Below are 14,499 nucleotides of genomic sequence, written 5' to 3'. Positions count from 1 at the left end.
GCAATTTGTTTTTATACTGCAGCCTGCATAGAAACATACTTTGTCATTAAATGGTATATAAACTAATGATAATACAAGGCTAAGCTATAGCGGACCATAAGACGAGTAAATAACATTCTCTGATATTGTAGTCTGCAGTTTTATTTTTTCCGAAAATGTTTCCAGAATAGACTTGTAACTTCTCTCTCTCTCTCTCTCTCTCTCTCTCTCTCTCTCACACACACACACACACACACACATCTACCTTCCCCTTTCTCCAAATCAACAACAGGAATATGCTGTGAACTGCCATGTTATTACTTGGGAGCGAATCCTCAGCCATTTTGACATATTTGCTTTTGGACATTTCTGGGGCTGGGCAATGAAGGCTTTGTTAATCCGTAGCTATGGACTGTGCTGGACTATTAGCATCACCTGGGAGCTAACCGAGGTAGGTTGTGTCTTCTCAGTGAAGAGTTTTTTATATCCTTGGGGTGGGGAATGACGGATGTGGCTTTCCTAGCAGTTTGTCCACATTGCAAACATAGCACAAGTTTATTGTCTGCTCCTTAAATTTGACACACATGCTAGATGTGAAGTTTTCCTCTTGCACACAAGTGTCTGGAATCGCCAAATCAGATTTATTTCATGTTTAAGTCAGCCTATCTAAATAAGTTATTTACTCAATTACTTGGAAATATACTGGATGAATATAGACTTCTGTATTACTATATAGTATGTGCAGCTTGTCTCAGTTATGTTCCCTAATTTAAAACCAGTAGTGTAGTACTTCCTCCTATAATTTCTGTCTCCTGTAATATTAAATCTTCTAGTGAAAAGGCAATATTAGCAGCACTGATTTTACAGTGCAACCCTATGCATGTCTTCTCAGTAAGCTTTTGGAAACACACAGAGGGAAAGTGTAATAATGCTTTCTCACCAAGAAGTGCAAACTGATCTAGAGCCCTCTGAAGCTATAGGTTGATAGACTTTGGTCAAATTCACCTGTCATATGAAAAATATTTCCTGTATTTTCAGCACCTGTAATGTCTGTAAAAGTCACATTCTTATGTTAATGAGATACCTTTGTCTGAATGAATTTCTTACCCAGAATCTTTTTGCTGTATTCTGTAGCTGTTCTTCATGCACCTGCTGCCTAATTTTGCTGAATGCTGGTGGGATCAAGTCATTTTGGACATCCTGCTATGTAACGGGGGTGGCATCTGGTTGGGCATGGTAGTTTGTCGTTGGTTGGAGATGAGGACCTATCACTGGGCAAGCTTCAAGTAGGTCTCAAGTACAAGCAAATAACCATTATATTAACGATACTGCAGTATGAAAACTCTGAAATAAAATGTAATGTTTGGTAGATTGTGAATTGTGGAGGTTGTCCCATTGCAGGCTGCTAAAATATATTCATGCCAATTATTCTGAATGCCTAAATTGGAAATGCTAAATATTTCCTTGATTGCGACAATTTGTAATACAGGGCTATCCCAAATCTAAAATCTCATGTTAGATTAAATTTTGTACCCGGGAAATCACAAGGCATGTGGTGCTACAGACCCAGTACTCAGCTACATTGGCATATGCGTTGTACATGCATTCTAACACTGTGACACCAGGTGGCGCTGTGGAGTTCCATTTTTGCCAACCCGATTCCTCATACAAAGTTTACAATGCGTTTAACTGGAATGCTTCTTTGATGTGTCTGGATCCAGCCCCAGTGTATTAGAGGCAGCATGCGTCTGCATAGCACTTGCTGGGAAACATGAGTGTGGAGAGTGCTGTTGCATCGCATAGGCCTCTGGTTGACCACTGTGAGAACAGGAAGCTGGACTAGATGGGCCTTTGATCTCATCCGGCAAGGCTGCTTTCATGTTCTATGTTCACTGTCTTGGGTGATTCCTAAATTGGTATCGGTGCTGCGATTTATTTTTAAATCCATTTCCTTGGCAACATTGGCGGATCATGACATTATGAATGTGTTACAATGTTATTTCCATTAATAAGCAAGGGGAGAGTCTGTAATTTTTCATGGTCCCTTGCGCTCACATTTGATTTCCATCAGCCTCTGATTTTACCTCTCATGGTGCAATCCTGTGTACATTTACCTGGAAATAAGCCTTACTGAACACAGTGGACGTTACTTCCGAGTAAGCATTTGTAGGATTGCATTGTTACTCGTGTAACCAAAATATATGGTTCAACTCTCCAAAGCGACACCCATATAAATATGCAACCTACACCTTACTTCTACTGTCTTACTATATTGATAAAATCCAAGTAAACCTCACCCATGGTTTTTAATAATATATAGTTAATATTTCAGAATTGGAGTGTGAGGGCCAAACTTCTGAATGGTACACCATTTCCTGATACTCCTTTTTATAATGCAGTAGATGAAAACTGTATTTTAAAGGCCTCCCATTTCACCCACTTGTTTTCCTTATGAAAGCTTTGCCAAGAGCATATTCCTAAAACGATTTTCTTTCTGTAGACCTCTCTGAGAAAAGAACCTCCATTCTAAACTTTGATCCTGTACTCCGGAGTGGGGATTAGGAATGTTGTAGCTTTGCACTTAACCACGTGATTTGGACCTTTAATCTAAACTGACCTTTCTGCATGCCTTACATACTTAGTGCTGCTGTTTTTGCTGAAGTTAAAGGAAATAAAAAAACAATATCATTGCTGACAGTACCTTATTGGCCTGACTATAAGCCGCACCTTTGAAATTCAAGGCTTATTTGCAGGTTCGGCCTGCCTCCTGGCACCACCAGTGCTGGCGCTCTGCTCTGAATATAAGCCGCACTTTAACTTTGCAGAGTCAGAATTTGGAAAAAAAAATGTGGCTTATATTCGGGCCAATATGGTAATTAAATCCACTGGGTTTGTTGCTAGAAGCCAGCATTCAAAGAACCCTATGAATGAAAGGAAAGTACCTCTATTCATGCACTGTTAAGTTTCCTGTTCCCTATCCTCTTACTGTTTGCCACACACCATGGCCAATAATGACCAAAATGTTAAATAAAAGCATAAAGTGAAAGAAAAGTAGGACTGTTTTTTCAGATTCACCTCACTACCTGTGACCCAGATATTGTTGGACTTTGCTGGCTGAGTCTGATGGAAACTGGAGTCCTACAGTAGACAGAGGGCCACAGGTTCCTCATCCCTGATACACACTCATGGATTCATTTATCCAGCTAACAGTTGATTACACAAGAATCTAAATTCATTTGATGATGTTTTGATTTTACCAGAACATTGGAAGTCACTTTCTATGTTACTTCCCAGTTATTATTTTGAAATGAGTACAACATTATGATTCTTTTTTTTCTTGTTAATTTGATTTGTGTTCAGCGCTAGCTGTGAGAGAGAGATCTACTCTGAACATCATGGGACATGGGGCAACTCAGGAAGCTGTGAGGGGTGTTTCTAAGCTTCTTAATCTGATGCTTCTGAGAGCCTTACGCTTTCTTTCATCTCATGGGCTGCTGCCCCAGATGGTCTCCCAACCTTCAGGAGCACTGTAAATACCAAAATAAAATAAAATTGTTTGGCTGGTTCTGGTTAGTAAAATTTGTAGTTTTATGCTAATTTGCCCTTAATTAGAAGCATGATAATTAAATTATTAACATTAAATAGGGAGGCCTTGACTCTCAGATCTTTCAAACACTTTTCCTCAAAAAAGTGGGTTTTTTGCTTTTTTGAAAGCTTGGTGTTTTGATAGCACTGGAAATTAAGGGATGTTTCCAGCTAAGTTATTCTCCAAGCAGACTCTTAAGTTATCAATGTCCATTAATTTAAATGGGTCTATTCTATGACTAACATTGGCTATAACCCCCAATTTTCAGCTTTGTTGCATTTGAGGAGCAAATCACGCATGTGGAAAAGTTTGCTTTGGGGCAGGTTTCTTCTGATCGCAAACGTTTGTTTGCTTAATTACAATAGGTCTGCTTCTTAAATGCACCTTTCTTGTTACAAACCCCAGTATGATAGAGCTGTGTTATTTTACATCATTTGTTACATAGCAATGCAATGTTGATTTCCTTCTTTTTTTTTTTTTAACTGTTGTCCTTATCTGCTTTCAGGGACATTCACACCACCACAGGTAAAATCAAGAGAGCTGTGTTACAGTTCACTCCAGCAAGCTGGACCTACGTTCGCTGGTTTGATCCCAAGTCTTCATTTCAAAGAGTGGCTGGAGTATACCTTTTCATGATTATCTGGCAGGTAAAAACAACAACAGCAAACCTATTGAAAAGAAAGCCCAGGAAATCTCAGCTAGGGTTGACTGGATCAGGCTGTTTCCTTTTTGCGTTAGTTTCACATGTGTTCATTCACAAATCCATCCCTTCTCCTTTCTGCAGCAATGCATTGGTTTTTTTTTAAAAAAAGAAATCCATATGAAAATAGGTATTAGAATTTTTATTTCACCCCTATTCATTATTATCATTAATTGCACTTATTAATTGCTTACTTATGAAAAGTAACTCAAAACGGCTTACAAAAAAAGTAGCACATAAAGTAAAACCAGCGTGAAACCTAAACAGTAAAAGCTAAAAAAAAACAAAAAACACCCCATGTTTATAAAAAGGCACTGAACGAAGCCAGAAATATTTTTTTTTAACTTTCCGAATTTTAGCTGTTGGCATGCTGGCTTAAGCTTATGGAACTTGGAATCTAACAATATTTGGAGGGTCACAAGTTCCCCATACCTGTGTTAAGAGTGTAAGACCAAGACTGGAGAGAACCAGGTTACAAACCCCTACTCAGCCATGGAGCTCACTGGGTGACTCTGGATCTGTCACTGTCTCCCAGCCCAATCCATTCCACAGAACTGTTATGGAGATAACATGGGTGGGAAGAACTGTTTGTGCTGCCCTTAGCTTCCTTGAGGGAGTGTAGCATAAAAAAAGTTGTAATAAAATTATGTGATATGACAAAACTGCCTGGTACCTGACGCAGAAAATCCAGATGTAGTCCTCATGGTGGTAAAAATAAGACAAATCAGTTTAATCATTGACAAGTGTGATACTTTTTATTGGTACCACAAAATCTGCTTTCTCATGCTATATAAAGGTAGGCCGGATGCAATAAAAGGTTACTTTTGCAAAGAAAAGTAAATTGACTCTATAGTTGTACACACAGAGAGAAAAATGAAGCAGTACGTTTATATAGCTCCCCAACACAGGCATTTAAATGTATTGATTACTTTCCCAAAGAATTTAATTCTTTTTGTGGAGTTCATAATTTACTGTTCCTTATGGGGACAACAATTCTCCACAGGCCACCAGGAGTGCCATATGTTTATTGTCCTGGAGCAGAACGTAAGCAGTTGCTAAGAAATTGCATCTGTCTTATTTGTCTAGGATATCAAATGTTTCCAGCTTATTTTCTTCTTTCTGTTTCTTCTTCTTTTAGTTGACCGAGCTGAACACATTTTTCTTGAAACATATCTTTGTTTTCCATGCAAGTCACCCCTTAAGCTGGGGTAGGATCCTCTTCATTGGAATTATCACAGCGCCCACTGTGAGGTACATTTTGTTCGTTTAATCTTCCTCACTGTAAAATTGCTGGGCAGCAGCTGGGGACCTCGAAAAGCCTAGCTCAGAGATGGGGAGCCAGTGAGGCCCTACAGATGTTGCTCACCAAGCCAGCTGTGGTTGGTCGGAGTTGGAATCCAACAACATCTGGGTGGTCACAGGTTCCTTGCCTTTGCTCCAGCCCACTTACTTTTGGAGATTAAAAAAAACTGGTTTGGACGTAAAGCTAAACCATGATTTGGTGTTACACACATGAGCAGCAACAAGCCTCGTGTCCATGTCTTCCCTCCCGAATGAGAGAGAGATTGGAAACATCTGCCTCTGCTTTTAAACTAACCAGGGTGTTCCATTATGTCCAAACCAGGGAACTCTGCTTAGCTTAAAACAAGCCACTGTTTGATCTTGACTTGTTTGAAAAAGCCTCTCCTCCTTACAGAGGGGAGGAGTTGTGAGCAGGAGCCGTTTCCCACGTTGGCAGGGGGCATTGCAGCCCCCTGCCCAGCTGGCCTGGCTGCCGCCCCACGCCCCCAGGTAGCCAGCCAACCAGGTGGAGGCTTGGGGCGGGGTTTTGCTGCTCACACGTGGCCACAGCAGCACTTCCCTTTCATTCCGCTGCTGGTTTTTGTCGGATCACCCACCCACCCTCCTTTTAGTTCACTGCTTGGTTCTTGACCTTGCTATGGACCTATGGTTGGTCGCCTTGGTTGGCCAAGGGGCCTGGTAGGAATTTTTATCCCAACTGGCAAATTGGCATTGGCCACTTGGTTTTTCGCCTACCTCGTAGCAAATCATCACAACTTTTAGGTATTGGCGGTTAGACATTGGAATATGTTTGTGTATTGGAGGGTAGGGTGTGGCCATCGCCTACCCCTCCACTTTATGGGTATTCCGGTAAAGGAATCTGGCGGTCGTGGATCCTGTCCGATGCCCTTGCTGGTGGCTAGGGCCATGGCACGGCCCCTGGTGACATCAGGGGGAGCTTTCAGTTGTATTTGCATCAAGAGGCTCCTCCCATTGGTGGTTAACCCTTGTTAGACTCACCCCTCCCCGAGGGGGTGGAGTCACGCTCTGTTGTTTTATCCAATGCCTAAGCCAATACCTCTCACATGCTGTAATCAAGAAAGTTGTGGCCTTTTTTAGCCCATTAACCTAATATACTGTATCCATCTGTCTTTCTTATCCCCAAGCGGGTGGCAGGTCCTTGAATCACAAACTTGATCTTGACTTGTTTGAAAAAGGCCATAGTTCAAACTAACCAGAGTCTGGAAACAAGAAGCAGCGCTTTTGATCTCCTTCTCACAGCTTTGCCAAAGGAGAAGCGGAGAGCACACAAGCCCCAGGCTCACTGCTGCTAAGCTTTAGGGCAACCTTCCTCAACCTGGTGCTCTCTCGGGGATTGGACTACGAGTTCCATCAGTCTGTCAGAATGGGCAGTGGTCAGAAGTGGTGGCACTTGTAGTCCAAAATCCCTAGAGAGCATCAGGTTGGGGAAACCTGGCTTGGTATGTCCAAAAAGAACCATAGGGCATTCCACCCAATTGCTCACTTAGACACTAATACAATTAAATAACAACAAGCATGTCAGGGAATGTAAAATCACCTGTAAAGTGTGTTAGGCAAATGTATATTCCAGATGTTCAATAATTCCTCGCCCCCCTGGCTACCAGCCTGAAAAGCTTTTAACACAATTCTGTTTCCCATTCAACAGATTTCCATGCAGTGCAGTTTTTTGTTGGAAGTAAAACACATTTTTATTCAGTGGGGCTTACTCTGGGTAAGGGTGCAAAGGATTACAAGTCTTAGTTCCCATTGTTCAAAAGATTTCTGTCCTGAATCGCTTCTTAATTTCTAAACTCTGATTCCTTCTTTCCTCAGTCAAATCTCACAGGAGCTCAATTTCAAAAGGAAAAAAGTAGGAGAAACAACTTACAATATTAAAATAGAGACAGTTGGCAGAAAATGCAGACATGTCAATCTAAGCTTAGGGCTGTGGCTGCTTTGTGCTCCTTTGTGTGGCTTCATTCAAGCAAACAGACATTCCACTGACATGCTAGCTGACTTTTCTGCCCCCTTTCTCATCCTCAGTTGTATATCCCTCTTTATAGCTGACCAAGTTTCAGTCATTGGTTTACAATTGTCACATTTACTTGATCTCCAAGATAGCAGTAGAGAATTTTGAGGTAGTTCTCGAATATGGCTGAGCCTTTACCATGTTCCAAGTAATTGAGCTGCTTTCTCCAAAAATTGAATATCAGCCTCCGCCCTGTTGTTTTTGCTAACTATAACCTACATGTGCAACTATCTGTTTCATTGAAATTTTCTCCTCTGTTTTTACTTCCAGGCAATACTATGCTTATCTCACAGACACACAGTGCAAAAGGGTAGGAACTCAGTGCTGGGTGTTTGGGTAAGTTTTTGTTGCAGTTGAAAACATTGAGACTGTTGTAGTGTTGACTCAGTGAAAAGAACAACTTTGCATCCCGAAAGCTTTTAATTACACGCTCCGTGGGGGGTATTTATTTGTTGTTCTTATTTGCTCTCTGTGTAACTCAGGGTGGCAGATATAGGGATGCAAGGTAGATTCCTATCCTGGCACCGACCAAGCCTGCTTGACTTCATCCAAGTTGCTGCCCCACAGCTGCATCCCTTGGCAGCTCTGCCAGCACATCAGCCACATTTTGGGGGACACGAATGCAGAGAGGAAGGCTGCTAAACATGTAGAGGCTGGCCCGGGGACCAGGAACCCTGGCCATTCATGCTAGCATTTTAGTAATATTTCAATAATGGGAAGCTTGTGGCGCTGTGGGTTAAACCACAGAGCCTAGGACTTGCCGATCAGAAGGTCAGCGGTTCGAATCCCCGCGACGGGGTGAGCTCCCATTGCTCGGTCCCTGCTCCTGCCCACCTAGCAGTTCAAAAGCACGTCAAAGTGCAAGTAGACAAATAGGTACCGCTCCAGCGGGAAGGTAAACGGCGTTTCCGTGCGCTGCTCTGGTTCGCCAGAAGCTGCTTAGTCATGCTGGCCACATGACCCGGAAACTGTACGCCGGCTCCCACGGCCAATAAAGCGAGATAAGTGCCGCAACCCCAGAGTCGGTCACGACTGGACCTAATGGTCAGGGGTCCCTTTACCTTTACCTTATTTAATATAAAAACATAACGTAACTCGGGGGGGGGGGGGAGGCAGTCTCTCTCAAAGCTCTATAGATATTAAAATTCCCAAAGCCCTAACAGAGCTGAGCATTCCCAGCACCCTTAAGAAACTACAGTTCCCAGAATTCTATGGAGGAAGTCCTGTGCTTTAAATGTGCCTTAAATAGACAGTGTGCACACAGACTCGGTTGGTTCTGTTTGTGGCACTCTGTAACATGAATTCGGGGGGGGGGGGGATGAGGCGGAGCATATTGGCGTGTGAAGAAATCTGGTTTGGTATGAACTAGACAACCCCCAGGCTATTTCCAGCTTTCTGTGATCCTCTGGAACCGATTGTTTTCTCTCCTGCACACAACATAAGAGAAAAGGAAACAAATTGGTGTAGAACATCCAAGCCTTTCAAAGGAAGGTTTTCAGCTCATGAGGTTACAAAAATAGCAGCGTTCAGATCAGCATAGTCTGCCCTTGTTAAGAAGGTCACGCTGAGCTAATAGGCCCTGAGGGACTTCTAAACTGCTGCTTTGTGCCCTTGGCAAATTCAAACGGGCTAATTTAATCAGTTGACTTGGCCATGCCTAGGAACATTCCCATGTCATCACTTACTTCATGCCAGATCCATCCTCCAAGTCTTATTCGTAATTTTGCTCCACTTTTGGCAAAGAAGATGATGAAGCCTGCTTTCCTAAGTACTATTTGTTGAACAACACCACTGGCATTAAAATTAAACAGAAAAGGGGAGGCAGGGGTTGCCTTCTACAAAGTTTAGTGGGCTCTCAGAGTGGAGACATCAAATTCTCTTCTGTTTATTTATTTATTTTACTTAAATAGCTATTTAAACCACCTTTTTAGGGTCATTACCTTTCCAACGCAGTCCAACATAATAACGAAAACCATATTACTAAAATCACATGAAAGAAACACAGCCAAAATCAGAGCAGCAGATAAAACAGTTATTAAAACACAGCACCAAAATAAAAAATCATCCAAACGCTGACCGGAACAGAAAAGTCTTTATTGGCCCCAGACTCTGGGGTATTAAGAGCTATTACCAGCCCCTTACATTGGACCTGGAAATACATAGGCAGCCAAAGTTACTAGTGCAACATAGGTGAAATTGAAGCGTCCAGCCCCTCGAATTGTTTTTGCTGCTGCATGTTGCACCGTTTGAAACTTCCAGACCGGGTAAAGCAGAAACCCCACATACAGTGGACGCTTGTGTTGCGAACGTGATCTGTGCAGGATGCACGTTTGCAACCGCAGCGTTCACAACCCACAGCGGCGCATCTGCACGCGCGTGGGTTGCGATTCAGTGCTTCTGCGCATGCGCGACCCCCAAAACCCGGAAGTAACCCATTCCTGTACTTCGGGGTTTCGGTGGGTCCATAACCTGAAAAAACGCAACCTGAAGCGTCTAAAACCCGAGGTATGACTGTAGAGTGTGTTACAGTAATCCAGACTGCATACAGCTAACGCGCAGGGGACTGAAGCAAGGTGCGACTAAGTCAAATGCGGGAAACATCCATTCTGCTGCAGGTGCCTTAGACAAATTCTGAGCTAAGGGCTGAGAACCACCTGTGCTACATAACTTGCTTTTACTTGGCAGTATTCCGTGCTTAGTTTGGGCCAGCTCACTCATTTCTAAGTTGAAAGATAGACTGTAGTATATCTAGACTAAGGTTTGCTTTGTTGTCATTTTAGAATGCTTTGAATGGAACCTGATAGTATATTGCTGTAGTTGTATTCTCAGAGTTCTGTTGAATTCAGTGGGACCTTCAGGTAGTCTATAAGGATTACAGCCATAACTTTTAGAGAAGAAGTGGAAGAAATAACTTGGCACCTGGATTTGGGGGCAAGTCTTCCACCCGTTTCTTTATTACTTTAACACCTTCACTGTATGTGCCCCTTAATATGTTAACAGAAGGTCGGTGGGAATGGAACAGATCCCTACCCCAAAGGTCTAAATTTTGGCATTGGTATGAGGAAGACAACAAAGGGAGGGGAGGGAATGAAAGCAATGTCAAAAGTTTTTTTAAAAAAGACCAGACAAGAGGAAAGAGAATGTAAGAAAGGTCTGAATTAAGAGGTCTGTCTTATTTCTAAATAATGGCTGTTGAATTTCCGAAAACATAAAGATGCACAAGTAAGATGCACCCGTAAATACTTGTGCAATGCTTAGTAGAAGCAAATGGGTCCAGAGTTCCCATTTTTACTCTTGGCCATAGCTCTTTGACTGCCTGGTGCTCTACGAAACAGGGGCAGGGAGTTGGATTTTAATCCTGCATCAGTTCAGATCGTCTCTTGGCTCAAGACACAAATAAATATAATCAGAGACAGTTAATGTAACAGACAACTTACTGGTATCTCACTGGGGTTTTGTTTTTTTAATGTGGTAAACTGAATTTTCATCTATCTGGCGAAAGCTGCTTAGTGTCTTGCCAGAAGGATTAGGCTCCCTTCCTTAAGTGTAATCTTAAACCGTAAGTTAAATGAACTTGCTCATACAGTTAAATCCTTGTAAAATACACTTAAGGAAGAAAAAGAAAGCTCTAAGAGAAATAATGGCCAGTATGCATGTGTGCACGCAGTATGCTTAAAAAAGAAAGACAGAGAGAGAGAGAAAGAAAGAAATGAAATTCCATAATTTAAATTCTTCATTAAGAAAACCTGGATTTTGAAACCCATATAATCATGCAAATTTCTCCTGTTTTGCATAATTTTATTCTGCCACTTGTACTAGATCATCACAGATAGAAGCAAGGATCTGTACAAGACCTCCATCGCTAGAGACTTTATTCAGATACCCTTTTGAAATCATCATAAACATGAGAATTAGAAACTTGTTCATTCTTTTAAAAAATTAAAACGGGGTAGGGAATCTGTGGTCCTCCAAAAGTTGTTGAAGTGTTTATTTGTTTATTTATTGAATTTATATACTGCCCTATACCTGGAGTTCTTCCATCCCCCAGACCAGTGGCAGCGCTAACTGGAGCCACAGGTTCTCCATCCCTATTATAATGGGGGATGAAAGGTAAAGGTAAAGGGACCCTTGACCATTAGGTCCAGTCACAGACGACTCTGGGGTTGTGGCGCTCATCTCGCTCTATAGGCCGAGGGACCCGGCATTTGTCCGCAGACAGCTTCCGGGTCATGTGGCCAGCATGACTAAGCCGCTTCTGGCGAACCAGAGCAGCGCATGGAAACGCCGTTTACCTTCCCCCTGGAGCGGTACCTATTTATCTACTTGCACTTCGACATGCTTTCGAACTGCTAGGTTGGCAGGAGCAGGGACCAAGCAATGGGAGCTCACCCCGTCGTGGGGATTCGAACCACTGACCTTCTGATCAGCAAGCCCTAGGCTCTGTGGTTTAGACCACAGTGCCACCCACGTCCCGTATAATGGGGCATACTAGGAATTAAACCTAGGACTCCCTGCATGCATAGCATGTGCTCTACCACTGAACTGTGATGCCACCAGATACCACTTTTATTGACTTGACAGAAGCTAGTCTCTTCTCTCATGGCATGTTCACACATCCACAACATACTATTTATGTTGCCACCCGCCTGCTGATAATACAGAAATGGAGGCACATGTAATGCAAATTACCATTCTAGCCCATGTATATTTTTTACATTTGCATTACAAAGCAGCTCTGACAAAGATATAAAATTGCTCTAAGGGGTTGTTTATTAAGGGGAGCAAAGTTGTAACAAAAAAAAGGAAGGAGTTTTTGTTAAAGGGGGACGGAGCCTGACCCAAGGTAGAGGATTTTAAAGGCTTTCAAAAGTGAGCTGTTTTATGGATGGCCCTCAAAGCTTATTTAGCCCCCCATAACACAAGAGCAATTTATAAACTAGCTCACAAAATCATGCAAACACCCCCGCCCCCCACTGAAGATATCAAAGCATGCTCTTAAATTAAAAACAGCCTGTACTTCTTTTGTCATTCCCTCAGAGTTATTGGTTTCCTGGAAGCTATTGTGTGCATCAAATTTGGTCAAGACCTCTTCTCCAAAACACAGATATTATATGTTGTGTTTTGGCTCCTTTGTGTGGTAAGTGGCTCTTTATTTTGCTCCTTAAGTCTTCCTCTTTGATACGGCAACCATGTTAGTTGCCATGTCTCTTTGGTCATTGGCTAAATGTAAGCCGGAATCTACCCATTAACACAACTTTGTGACCAGCGCTGCAATGTTTAACCTAGACGAATTGCTTAAAAATAATAATTGAAGTGGCGGATTCTTCCACCAAGAAATCTATCCCCGGCTGGTGCTCTGCTGGCGTAGTGAAGCTTCTGCCAAATTCTATAGCCAAGGATGGATTTTTCCCCCCAACGTCAATGGTGTGTGGGGCCAGAGGAAAAATGGACAGATCATTCAATGTAAATTTTACCATTACCCAGTAAGCTCTATCCTCTCTATCCTCCATCCAGACAAGAAAAAAAGCATTCACAGATTAGAGTACATATTCCAGCCAGGCCAAAACCCTGAAGGGTGGTGTACAAAACAGGACTGGGGAGAGGTGTGTCGCTGGAGGAGAGTCCCAAAGGCCAGCCAGGGAGGCCTGGAGAAGTTCCTCCTTTACCTCGCAGGCCAGAGATTCCTAATATTTGCTATAGCCTCTTAAGCAAGAATTCAACCCTAAAATCCATATACATAGTTGCGTTTTGTTTTGTTTTTTTTAATTGGGTGATAGCCCTGCTTGTTCATAGCGGTAGTGTAAAATAAAAATGTTTGTAGTATAAATAGGTACTTATGTATACACTAGGAAGAGAGGCTCAGTGTTCATCAACATTGTTCACCTCCAGCGATGCATTGTAAGTCATCCTGAGGCAACTTGTTGAAAGATGGGGTGTGATGCCCTGAAATAATAAAGGAATTAATGTAGAAGCTGGTAGGTTTTGACTCTTCTCCCTCCTTTTCATTCCTTTTCCCAATGTTGTAGGCCGTTACTACTTTCCTTTGTTTATATGGAATGGTTTGGTATGCGGACCACTACGGACAGCGAGAAAAGGTAATGCTTAACTGGGCACAAGGCACATTTTGAAAGACGCTTGTGTGGAAGCCATGTTAAAAGTCTATTTTGCCGAAGCTTGGGGAGGGTAAGGTGTCAAGATTCTAAGGTCTGTTCTTGGATATAGAGAAGAAATTACCCCCAAAAAAGCATTTTATTATAAGAGCATTGATTTTGGTTATTTCTAACGGGTTGGGTCCAGATTTTGCCTTCTGCAGACTGAAAGAGTCCTTCAGTCTTTAGAAGGCTTTTGGTCCAGTGGACTCAGGATGCTGAACTCAGTGGTCCTTTTGGCGTGATGCAGCAGAGTTCTTGAGCTCTGAATTGTAGACTTAGCCAGTCTTATTACTCTCCCAAAGAATAGTAACTTGATCTTGCAACACCTTCCCTCCTCACTAAACGGGTGCTCTTGCCTCATGATTTCGTGCACCTCAATAAATCCTATGCCACATGGATGTGGGGTGGGTGCTCTGTTACCAAAAAGGATGGAAATGATCCCTTCTATCATATGCCTGCTGACATGGTATTGAGCACCATGTAAATGGGGAAAAACATAGTGTTTGTTCATGCATAAATTTAAGAAGCCCACTCTTTGCAGGAAGACTTGCATTGCTTAAGCAGAAGTCAAACCCAACGAACTCCCTACTGTGTAGTCATCCCTATCATTCCAGTCTTAAAGCTGGAAAAGCAATTTTTTAAATTGTCATTGCAGCTGGGCGGAAGGGCAGATGGGAATGCCAAGCATCAGGAGGAGGTTTGGGTTACATAACAAAGCGCAGGGGACATGATTAAGCCTTTTTCTCTCCCC

General features: G+C 42.5%; 1 protein-coding gene across 1 annotated transcript in view; it reads left to right on the top strand.

Moving 5' to 3' along the window:
- Window positions 1–14,499, top strand: part of PTDSS1 (phosphatidylserine synthase 1) — a 38,221-nt gene that overhangs the window by 16,473 nt on the left and 7,249 nt on the right. The window contains exons 5-11 of the mRNA XM_081013867.1: window positions 272–430; window positions 1,114–1,265; window positions 4,071–4,212; window positions 5,404–5,516; window positions 7,867–7,932; window positions 12,634–12,733; window positions 13,623–13,691. Coding sequence (XP_080869993.1) covers window positions 272–430; window positions 1,114–1,265; window positions 4,071–4,212; window positions 5,404–5,516; window positions 7,867–7,932; window positions 12,634–12,733; window positions 13,623–13,691 — 801 coding nt within the window. The remainder of the gene's footprint in view (window positions 1–271; window positions 431–1,113; window positions 1,266–4,070; window positions 4,213–5,403; window positions 5,517–7,866; window positions 7,933–12,633; window positions 12,734–13,622; window positions 13,692–14,499) is intronic.

Source organism: Podarcis pityusensis (genome assembly GCF_964106645.2).
Source record: "Podarcis pityusensis genome assembly, chromosome: 7".
NCBI lineage: Eukaryota > Metazoa > Chordata > Lepidosauria > Squamata > Lacertidae > Podarcis > Podarcis pityusensis.
The sequence above is the reverse complement of the archived record's forward strand: the minus strand, read 5'-3'. Positions and strand labels throughout refer to the sequence as shown.